The sequence below is a fragment of the Penaeus japonicus genome, unplaced genomic scaffold (assembly GCF_977035675.1).
Source record: "Penaeus japonicus unplaced genomic scaffold, GWHDUDI00000001_assembly GWHDUDI00000023, whole genome shotgun sequence".
Classification (NCBI taxonomy): domain Eukaryota; kingdom Metazoa; phylum Arthropoda; class Malacostraca; order Decapoda; family Penaeidae; genus Penaeus; species Penaeus japonicus.
The window spans coordinates 36,459,045-36,470,576 of NW_028234425.1; the positions used below are offsets into that span (position 1 = coordinate 36,459,045).

The following is an 11,532-nucleotide window of genomic DNA, read 5'->3' on the forward strand; positions in this document are numbered from 1 at the left end:
ATCGCGGGTCTTATCAGGGCGCGGGCCTCTTATCGGCCGTGATTAAGGCAGCCAGCGTCCACTCTGTCTATAGATCTAATGAGTCCAAGGTTTGTATTAACGCCGGGCGGAAGGGGGGGAGGGGGTGGAGGAGGGGAGGGGGGGCAGCTAAGAGCGACAGTCCCGTTGCATCTCGAGGGAATTTCGACGATGAGGAGATCGAAGGCCGCGGCTTGCTCTTGTGGCTGCGTGCGTTCGTGCGTGTGAGTGTGTGCGTGTGCGTGTGCGTGTGTGCGTGTGCGTGTTCTCGGCGATAAGGTTGACGGTGTTCCTTTATAAGTAGGACTGAAGTAGAGAAGGAGAAAGAGGAGGAATAGGAGGAAGAGAAGGATCTCAGGATGCCGAGCTTCGTCTCCGGACATCCTTCCTCGCCTCGAAAGGGGTGCGGTGGGCGCTCTGCACTTGCAAGGAAGCGATTCCAGCATCCCATGATCAAGAAGGAGGGGCAGGAAGAGGAGGAGGAGGGAAGTTGCTTTCCGTGGCCCTCCTCCTGTGACTTCATCCTTCTCTCCCTCTTCCTCTCTCCCCCCTTCTCCCCCTCGCTTCAGTCTTTACCCTCAGGCTTTAATCTCATTTTTGGCGTCTCTAATTGAACCCCACCCCCCACCCCCCCCGCAACTAGGCTTTGATGATCAAGCAAAAAGTGACTGTAGCTACAGTGCCGCCCACGTCCCTCCTTCCTTCGCCTTACTCTCTCCCTCCATCGCTTTTTTTTTCTCTCCTTCTTTCTCTTGTCCTCTTGTGTGATTATGTTTGTATGTATGTCTGTATGGGTATTGGGCTTGTCTTATTTCTCGCAGATACTCTCTTTCTCTCTCTCTCTCTCTTTCTATCTCTCTCTCTCTCTCTCTCTCTCTCTCTCTCTCTCTCTCTCTCTCTCTCTCTCTCTCTCTCTCTCTCTCTCTCTTTTTTCTCCCTCCCTCCCTCCCTCCCTTTATCCCTCCCTCCCTCCCATTATCCCTCCCTCTCTCCCTCACCCCCCTCTTCCTCCCCCTTCCTCTTCACCCCCCCACCTTCCCCTCCCCCACCTTCCCTCCCCCTCTTGTCATCGCTCGCAAAAAAATCCCCGAAAACTTTCAATCTTTCCCCCATTGTAGACTCTTTGCACAGTGCAGTTTAGCCTGTCTTACTCCCTTCCTAATTACCGTTAATCGTATCGGCATGTAGGGGAATCAGTGAGGCCGTTCGGATAGAAAATCGATGGCCGGCGCCGAATTCCCGCTCTTCGGCGGCCGCGGCGGAAGGGCGCTTTTCGCCTGGCCCGCCCGGAAAAGTGCTTGCGGTGTCGCAGGGTGGTCTAGTATGCAGGGCTATCTTATTATTGGTCCCTTTGATGTGTCGCGTGGGGCAGAATGCAATTGGGGGGGGTGGGGGGGTATTGGGTGAGGGGGAGGGTTCTTGGGATTGGGATTGTGGGAGGCGGGGGCGGAAGGAGGAGATATGGGGGGGGGGGTGAAGGAAGAGGGGATGGAATGCACCAGGGACAGGAGATTCTTCAATGATAGAGATAGATAGATAAGTATCCGAAAAAATATCTGTATGTATATGGGTGTGTATATATACATATATATATATATATATATATATATATATATATATATATATATATATATATGTCTGTGTGTGTGTGTTTCTTTCTTTATTTATTTAAATATCTATTCAAAAGAACGAGAGCATTCAAAGTATTAACGAACAGTAAAATAAAATGCACGTCCAACAATCATTACGGAATAACGAAAGAAAAAAGTAAGAAAAAAAAAGAAAAGAAAAAATACCCCTTCAAAAAAAAAAAAGAAGAAGCAAAGAATCCCCCCGAAAACAGTAGCCAGCTCTCAGCCTCCCCCCCTCCCCACCACCCATCCTACCCATCCCACCCACCCATCCCCCAACACCCCTACTCATCCCACCCCCCACCCCCACCCCCATCCCACCTCTCCACGAAGCTGCATTGCCGCTTCTTGGAAATTTAATATGTGATCACCGGAGGGCAAGAGCGGAGTCTGAAGACACGGTTGCGTCTTGGTCGAACCCTTGAGAGGCGGGGGCGCATTCTCCTTCAGCCCCGAGAAAGTGGGATGCACAAAAGAACCTGGGGGGAGTTGGGCTTCTCGGATTGATTTCTTCTGTCTCTCCCCCTCCTGTCTCTCTCTCTCTCTCTTGCTTTCTCTTTTTCTCTTTCTCTTTCTCTCTTTTTCTCTTTCTCTTGCTTTCTCGCTTTCTCTCGCTTTTTCTCTTTCTCTCTTTCGCGCTCTCTCTTTTTCTCTCTTTCTCTTGCTTTCTCGCTTTCTCTCTCTTTCTCTTGCTTTTTCTCTTTCTCTCTCTCTCTCTCTCTCTCTCTCTCTCTCTCTCTCTCTCTCTCTCTCTCTCTCTCTCTCTCTCTCTCTCTCTCTCTCTCTCTCTCTCTCTCTCTCTTTCTAATTCCTCCTCCTCCTCCTCCCTTCCTCTCTTTCTCTTCCTCTGCCTCTCTCTCCTTCGCAGCCAAGCATCTGGAGGAACAGCAACTAAACCTCCCTGTGTATGCTTTTCTCTCTAATGCTTATCGTTGTAGAATCATAAACGATCGTGTGTCGCATTATTAATCGTCTTCAAACACTTTGTTTCCTTGCCTCTCTCTCTCTTGGTCTCGCTTCGCCTTTCTTTTCTCTAGCTTTCTCTCTTTCATTCTTTCTCTCTTTCTCTCTTTCGGTTTTTTTTTCTCTCTCTCTTTCTTTTTCTTTCTTTCGGGTTTTCTTTTGTATTCTTTCTCTTTCTCTCTCTTTCTCTCTCTCTCTCTCTCTCTCTCTCTCTCTCTCTCTCTCTCTCTCTCTCTCTCTCTCTCTCTCTCTCTCTCTCTCTCTCTCTCTCTCTCTCTCTCTCTCTCTCTCTCTCTCTCTCTCTCTCTCTGTCTCCTGCTTTCCGGCTAGGTCTTCTATTTCCTCTTTCTCTTCCCCCTCCTCCGTCTCCCCTTCCCCCCACCCCCCCGCAAGCACACTTCATTTAAATGCATTGCCCCTCCTCCTCCTCCTCCTCCTCCTCCTCCCTCCCCTTCCCTCTCCCCTCCCTCCGTGAACACCCTCCAGGCAGTGTTAATTCTTTCGTCCAATTTCTTTTTTTATTCTTATTTTCTTTTCATTTTTTAACTGTGCTTTATCTCTAGTCTTTCTTTCCTCCCCCTCTTCCTCCTCCTTCTCTTCTTCTCTCCTAGTTCTTGGCATCAGATGCCCCCCTACCCCCTACCCCCCACCCCCGCTCTTCCTCATTCCCCTTTCTTTCTTTCTCCTATTCTTTCGCTTTCTGTCTCTCCCTCCTATCCATTTCTATCTATCCATCTCCACTTTCTCCTTCTCCTTTTTCTCTCGCTCTTTCTCTTCCTCTTCGTTCGACCTCTCTCTCTCTCTCTTTCTCTTTCTCTTTCTCTCTCTCTCTGTGCTGCACCCTTCTCCCCTGAGGGCATCCTTAAGGGTTTCATTCTCTCTAAGTTGCCGGTCGCTATTTTCTTTTTCCTTCTCTCCTTTTCCCCTTCTTCCCCTCCCTCCTTGTCCCCTCTCCCCCTCTCCCCTCTTTCTTCCCGTCTCTCGCGTGGTGCTTTCCGCGTCTTGGCGTGTCGCTACTCTGCCAGAGAGGGAAAGAGAAAGAGAGCGAGAGAGAGAGAGAAAGAGAGAGAGAGATAGAGAAAGAGAAAGAGAGAGAGAGAGAAAGAAAGAGAGCGAGCGAGAGAGAGAGAGAGAGAGAGAGAAAGAGAAAGAGAGAGAGAAAGAGAAAGAGAGAGAGAGAGAGAGAGAAAGAAAGAGAGAGAGAGAGAGAGACGAAAGATTTTTCAAAGCGGACACCTCGACACATGCCATCCTATAACGACCTGCGGAAGTCACGTCACGGATCGGATGGTCGGGAGTGAATTATGCAGAGGATACGGGGCCGCTGTGGTCGTCGGTCGCCGCTCGAGCAGGAGCAACCAGGCAGGAAGGACTCGATCGCCTTGTGTGTAACTCGAGGGGGAGGAAGGAGGTGGGAGGAGGGGGGAGGGGGAGAGGGGGTTAAATGGAGGAAGGAAGGAAGGAAGGAAGGCAAAGGGGAAGAGATTTGGGTAGACGAGAGAGAGAGAGAGAGAGAGGGAGAGGAGAGGAGGGAGAACAAGAAGGAGGAAGGAGGGGGAGTAGGAAGAAGTAGGGAGTGAGAAAGATGGAGCGAGAGAGAGAGAGAGAGCGAGAGAGCCACAGCTTCCATAACGAGCCGGTGATTATCGTACTGCCGGCAACACGGAGCTCCTCACAACCCTTCTACTCCTGGTTTGTCAAGCCGTACGGTAAACTTCGATTTTTTTCTCTCTCTCTCTTCTTTTTTTTTCATTTTTCATTTTTTATGATTCATTTTTCATCTTGGCTCGTTCTCATCAAGCTTTCTTTACCGTTGATTGGTCGCGAGTCTGGCTGGTTTAAGAGGGTGAAACGGCTGGTAATTACGGCAGAGGAACGAGCGTGTTAAATAATCAGCCTTGACACGGATAATGAATAGAGAGAAAAAAATATATATACACACGCGGGGAACTGATGAGAAAAAAATAAGAACACCGCTTCTTGAGATTACAAAGGGTATAGTCCGTCATCTTGGTCTTCCCCTTCTAAGACCCTGCTTGAGTTATCGAGCTTTACAGAAGTCTCAAACTGCATCGCCTTAAAGATCCTGTGTATAAAAAGGGGGGGGGGGAGAGGAGGAGGACGAGGAGTGGGGAAAGAAATATATTAGTCCGTACTGTTCCGTCTCCCAGCGTTCTCGTGATGAAAAGTGGCGTCGCGGGTCCGTAGAGTTTTCCACCCGGTCCCCCCAAAAAACAGCAATGAAGAGAGAGGAAAGAAAAATATCTTCGTGAGCGCTCTCTCACCTTTGACTATAAAAAAAAAAAAAAAAAAAAAATGAGGGAGGGCGAGGGAAGAAAAAAACAGCCGAAAACAGCCGCGACCCAAACGAGGACGACAATAGCAAAAGCTTGTTAGCACATCTCTCTGACAGCGTAATCCAGAAGCAACCTTATCGGGCCTCCGAGATTTCTTACTCCTCATTAACGTTGGCTCGCCACATTTCACATTCAAGTTGGCATGAGATTTATATGGACCAAATTGCCCTCGGAGGAGTCGTTTAGGGTTTAGCCCCGGCATCTCCGACCTTATCTGTGGCCTCGTTAGCCTAATTAACACATATTTTTGACTAAGAGGAGATCTGCGTTCCGCTGTTTACACGCTCGTAGATGCTCTCTGCCGCCGGCGATTTGTTTTCGATTTTTTGCCCGCCCGTTTTTCTCTCTCTCTCCCTCGCCGGCGTTGTCTCGCCTTTTTGCCCGACACACTCACAGATAAGGTTCTTTTACGCTGCTCTCGCGCGCTCGTACTCTCTTTATATATATATATGTGTGTGTGGGTGTGTCCATATGTATATATATGTATAAATATATGTATAAATATATATATATATATATATATATATATATATATATATATATATATAAGAGTGTATGTATGTATAAGAGTCAAGGATATTTCTGTAAACCTAAAGATCAGCAAAAAAAAAACTGACAGAAAACAAGCAACCCCCTCCCCCCCTCCCCTCTCCCCCTCCCGAAACAAAACAAAAAGAAATCCCTCAACTCCGGCCACTAAGAGGCTCATTTATCACATACTTTTTCACTCCCTTCTCCCGCGTGTGTGTGTGCGTGCGTGCGCGCGCGCCGAGACTCTGGCGAGACTTAAACTCCGGCGCACAAATGGCAGCTTGCGCGGGACTCATAAATCCAAGCAATTAGGTTAAGTCTCCGTGCCTTGCGAGGTGGAGGGCGAGGCTGGGGCGGCGCGGGAACAGCCGTCGCGGGAGGCGCATTTCGCGGCAGGAGGGCGGAGGGGGAAGGGAGGGAAGGAGGGAGGGAGGGAGGGAGGGTGGGGGGCCGTCAACTTTGATTCGGACGGTTTCTTAGCGGGGCCGCGGCTCGGTCTCGTCGCTGTGCCTGCCACGAGGGCGGCCGTTCCCATCGTCTGTCCGTTGCCCATCATCATCGTTAGTGAAATAATTAGAGCAAATATATATCACTAACAGACAAATCAACTACTAATTGATCGGTTGTGTGCATGACGTCATGGGAGCGTTGGCGAGGGGGTAGGGGTGGGGGTGGGGGGTGACGAGTATAACGGTCTTGTTCTGTTTGATTATCATTCTGCTGGAGGGGAGAGGGGGGAGGGAGGGAGGGGGAGAGCGAAGAAATACATGACACTGCATTTCATCAGCGTAAAGTTCGTATTTACCTGAATCTAAAACCCATGGAATACACTGTACTTAGTCGGTGGGGGGAGGTGGAATTACATCACGTGTGCATTCGCTAAAACAAAAATTATGGGTAGATGAAGGAAGCCAGAGAGAAGAGAAGGATTTTATCGATGCATACTCTTAATCAATCATAACGTGGCATAGCCGTTAGTCTTCCTTTTTTCTCTCTTTCTCTCTTTTATCATTCTCTCTCATTGCCATTCATCGCGAGCATCTGTCAGAGGTACGGGCCCCCGCATGCCACTTTCGTAAGGTTAATTTTTTGACCTCCTTCTTCTACCGGCGCGGATTGTCGTTCGTTCGTTTCTCTTCGCCAGGGTCGCTTTTGGTTCATGGTGTTAGACCGTTTGGTTTTGTTCTCTCATCCCAGTCAGTGGATTTGTTGCATTTTAGTGATTTTATTGTCGATCCCATGAACACTGTGCATTAAAGTAGATCCAGGTTTTCCGTCAATGATTTAGAGTATATGAATGCATTCGATGACCAGTGAAGTTTATCCGGCATGAGAGTAGGCACCCTATCGTCACCCCAGAGAAAACTGAAGTTCCTTTCTTTTGTCCGCAGGGAGTTCTATTACATCCAGATGGAGAAGTACGCAAGGCAAGCCATCAGCGAGGGCGTCAAGTCACCCGATGACGTGGCAGTCAACATGGACGCCGAGATCATCCGTGCGCTCAACCTCCACTACAACCGCAACAACCACCTCGAGGTTAGTAGTCGTCTGGCGAGGTCGTCGCTGTGGTTGTGTTGTCGGGGGTTTGGCTATATTTTCGTATTGTTATTGTTGTTGTTGTTGATATTACGGTCTTATTCCTGTGGGAAAGCTAATGCCTCGGAACTAATCTGGATCTCTCCTTGCTCCTAGCAGATCCCGGAGCACTTCCGGTACGTGGTCGAACAGACGCTTCGGGAGTTCTTCAAGGCGATTCAGGAGCAGAAGGACCAAGAGCAGTCGTGGAAGAAGGCCATCTACAAGGTCATCGCGCGGCTGGACGAGCCCGTGCCCGAGTACTTCAAGTCTCCGACCTTTCTGGAGCAGCTGGAGTAGCGGCGCCCGCCAGCCCCGGGCGGGCCGCCGCCAGGACTAGTGCCCGCAGCCGGTGGCACCAGCTGCCTCAGCCGCAGCCCCGACACCAGCTGCCCCTTCGGCAGCACCACCTAGAAGATAGAGATTCTGTATATACCAGTGACTGAGCAGCCTAAGGCTGGACTATCAGAGGAAGACATGTTCAAGAGAAGGCTAAGATGGAGGACTGTTATATGGGCATTCTTTTATTATTATCATGATACAAATATTGAAGGTGCATGTCTCAAATTTTGTCCAAATGTTCTAGCCTTGATTTATTGTGAATATCTATGAGACAAAGCATTTGTGCCTTTCCATGCCTTCCAGTAACAATGATGAGATCTTTCCGACAGCCCAATGTACCCAATTTGTATATAGTTTAGTTCTGTTTCCCTTGTTTTGGTTGAACCTCGTGCCAGAGGAAGAACTGTGAACCCGCGGCCATGTGAGCCCACCTGGGCGCTGCTGCCATAGCCCCGACCACCGGACAGGACCCTCTCGGGGGCCCCCTACCTGGTGTCGGGGCCCCCTCCCTCCCCTCACACCCTCGCCACCGGGGGCTCATCCCCCCCTACTGTCTGCACCGCACCTCTCCTGTGCGCGCGCGCTCGTCCGCGCGTACGAGTCTCCTAGTCACTTGCTAGCTACCCAGGTCCTAGTTTTATGTTTAATCTTGTTTTATTTTGATTTTTTTGCACTGATTCTCAATTAAGGCTCCTAGTTCTAAGTCATGCATGTAGGATAGTTGTTGATGGTGGTTCAAAGTTACCAATTTAAAATAGCAAACCACACAGTCAAGCCCATTCACTCCATAGTCTGGCCCCAGGTGCACGCGCTGGCCGGGCCCACAGCGGGCGGCGGCGGCGGCGCCCCTGTCCTCGCAGCCACGCCCACAGTACAAGAGGACGTCGCTGGCCCGCCCGCGCCCGCCCCCTCCCCAAAGCCCCTCCCCCCCTCCTCCTCTCACCACAAGAAGGCAATACCCCAAGTCACAGACACTTGCTCACAACCACCTGTGCTAGGCGAGCATAAGACAAACCAAAGTGGCCTTGCTTTGTGGTGGTCGTTAACTCTAAGTCTGTTACATAACCCAAAAATTAAAAAAAAAAAAAAAGTACGACTGCAAGAAGACATCGTATGTGAGATCTAGTCACATTAATGAATCTCTGGTCATGCGAGGTTGCTGACCAAAGGCATAATCAGTTACCTATGTTGGGAAACCAGACCCAAAGGATATATATCAAAGTGATCTCGAAATCGGAGATCTGACTAACCCATTCTACCTTGTTTTTTGTTTATTTTTTCCGCGTAGTGCAGTCTGCTCTACTATCAAACCTCCTCTTGCAATGGTCATGGGGTCTCTTGTTTTTTGTTGTTGTTTTTTTTTTTTTAGAAGCTGTAGATAGAAACCTCTCAGAAGAAAGAAATAATGTCTATCTCGGAGCTCTCCACTCATGCAATTTATTTCTTATTACAAAACCAAAAAAAAGACACGAACAATTATATTATCATGTCAAGACAAAAACAAATGTATAAGCAGAAGTCACAAGTGGATTTTTGTTGGTGTAGTCCAGTTGATGTAGCTTCCCCTCCCTCTTCATATTTCCCGCGTTGTAGCGTCTACACTGAAGACCCAGCTGTTTGGTGTTTGTCTGTCAGTGTAGGAGGGGAATCTCCATCACATTCAGTACAGTTCAATGTTCTTTGTCAGTACAGTTGTGTGAACATGCAGAGGTAGTTGGCAGTGTATTGTCTCTGGCAGGCTATTGCGCTCATGTTCCAGGTTATCAATTCATTTGTTCTTTTGTATTTGCTCTTATATATGCTATTCAATGCCATAGACAGTACATTTACAAGACATCATGGTAATAATGCTTTTCAAACCAAAAAACTTTGGTGCTAAATGTACAACCGTGTTAATCGTCTGGTACTTCCATTTAGGCGTTTGTATCACACTCCAGACGTAGTTTGTGTGGGTCAGTAGCGCCTGTGGCAAACTGCACCGCGGCTCAGAGGTCACGACCCTCCCAGTTGACCTCGGCAGTTGCTCGACACCGGTGGAGTAGACCTACACAGCTACGGCACTTGCGCAGGCGCGGCGGCGGCGTGGACAGAGGTGTCCCGCCTCTGCCGCCCGCGCCGCGCCCAGCAGAGATGCAACACCGCTGTTGGCGTCGGTTCTGCTGTCAAATGTAGACGTGTACCAGAGATGTCAACAAATATAGGCACCTTAGAGATGGGTAGTGATGTGATTGCTTTTGTATGAGGATTGTTTCCCTATTGATCGTGAACTTTAGTCTTTTTGATGCTATATTTTCTTAAAATCAAATTTTAAAAGTTTTTAAGGCGATTATATGCATTCCATACTCTCCTCGTGGACTCTAAAATACCTACTTCTTTCTGGCGTTCTCCATTTGTTTTGTTCTTTATTTTTTACTACTAACCCCCAGCTGACCGGCATACGGGTTAGCCGCAACCAAACCAATGTTTTTTTCCAGTCTAGTCCATACCTTAGAGTGTAAAAGAACAGTTAAGTGTTTGCTTCCTGAAGCTAGTTTGTAATGAGGTCCCGCCCGACAGCGCCGTCGGCCTCGGTCGGCGGCCAGTCACAGCGTCGGGGGACCGTGGTTGAAGTATTCCATAGTTATTGAATCAGAGCTATTCCATGTTTGATTTGATGTTACATGTTCTCTCCCAGTTCAACTACAGGCTTGTTGTAAACGTTGATGATGCTATTGATGTCCATTCCCCCAACACGTCGTGTGTTGGGCGACTGAGCAATCTGACCTGACGCAGGCCATGCGGCGGCTACGTCTCTGCCGCCGTGGCGGCGCAGGCCTGGATTGGTTACTATATTTCTGGTGTTTATGAAGCACTGGTTCTGTGGGGACAAACTGCAACAGCAGGCACAACAAGACCAAACCGAAGGCAAAATTATTTAGTATAAAGTTTGTGGACCCCTACCCCCCTCCCCCTCCCTGTCACTTGGTGCTCTAACCCCACACAACGGTCGCATGGTGCCAACACAGCGCTCGCAATGGTGCCAACACGAGGGGGGTCGTCCACCTCCAGACGGACGGCCGCCCCCCGTTTGAAGAACTGCCTGACTCCAAGCACCCGCGGCTGCAACAGAAGCCATCATTGTACATATTCCCGGCGCCGCAGCCAGCCTCCCGTGCTCGGCGCCACACAATACCCACCTCGGCCTCCACCGGCGTGCGGATTCTATTAAAAAAAGAAAGAAAAAAAAAACGCACGCACGCTCGCACGCACGCCGCGGCCTGGTGCCTCCCGGGTTGGGGTTGAGACACAAACTTTCCACACAAAATTTAACGCAGTTATCAACAGCACTAACCAGTAGGGGTCGCTCAGAAAACGTCCACTGTTTTAAGTGCCTTGGTCTCACATTTCGATAGAGAGCGGCCCCGTTTTCTTACTAAGAAGCTCCCCACGGAACCAGTTTCGCTCTTCAGCATTCCATGTGAAGTGTTGATTTAGACCAATAGAAGCTTTTTCAGTTTCTGTTGGATTTATAGCGAGACAAAATAATGGTTTAGTTTCTAAAGATAAAAAAAAATTGAAAGTTAATTTATTGATTTATTATTTAATATGTGCACCTAGCATTATGTGTTTTGCATATATAACATATATTCAATTATTATAGAATGTAATAGTTTGTAGAGATAAATACGATTCAAAGAGAATTCTGTCGCATTATTTCAATCCCTTATCCACTGTGAGAATGAAAGGAACCACCATGAAAAGGTGATGATGATTCCCTACCAAAGAACAAAAATACAAAAGGAAATATGAAACTGACATCAAAACTAACACACAATCATACCACACAAATCTATGACTTTTATACATTTTAAAGATAATGTTGATTTTTTCCGTGAATTGAAGAGCAAGTGTACATGATGCCATGGACTAACAGTGTACAATTACTCCTAGAGTAAACCTTAAAACAATCTGTACCTGCATTACACTACAAACTATTCTGGCTTGTGCCTCCCCTATTTAACGCTACTGCTGTCCACGGCCACGAATCACACTCGAACCATTCAAATTTAGCCTCTCCCAATTAACAAAAAAACAGAGATGACGGATCCCCAATGATGCTACAAAAACAATGGGAG

General features: G+C 48.4%; 1 protein-coding gene across 1 annotated transcript in view; it reads left to right on the top strand.

Annotated features, from left to right (window-relative positions):
• The window catches only part of pros (homeobox protein prospero), a 28,768-nt gene extending 17,671 nt beyond the window's left edge, over positions 1–11,097 (top strand). Inside the window, exons 5-6 of the mRNA XM_043019796.2 lie at positions 6,892–7,036; positions 7,193–11,097. Coding sequence (XP_042875730.1) covers positions 6,892–7,036; positions 7,193–7,375 — 328 coding nt within the window. The 3' untranslated portion in view covers positions 7,376–11,097. The remainder of the gene's footprint in view (positions 1–6,891; positions 7,037–7,192) is intronic.
• The last annotated feature ends 435 nt before the right edge of the window (positions 11,098–11,532 follow it).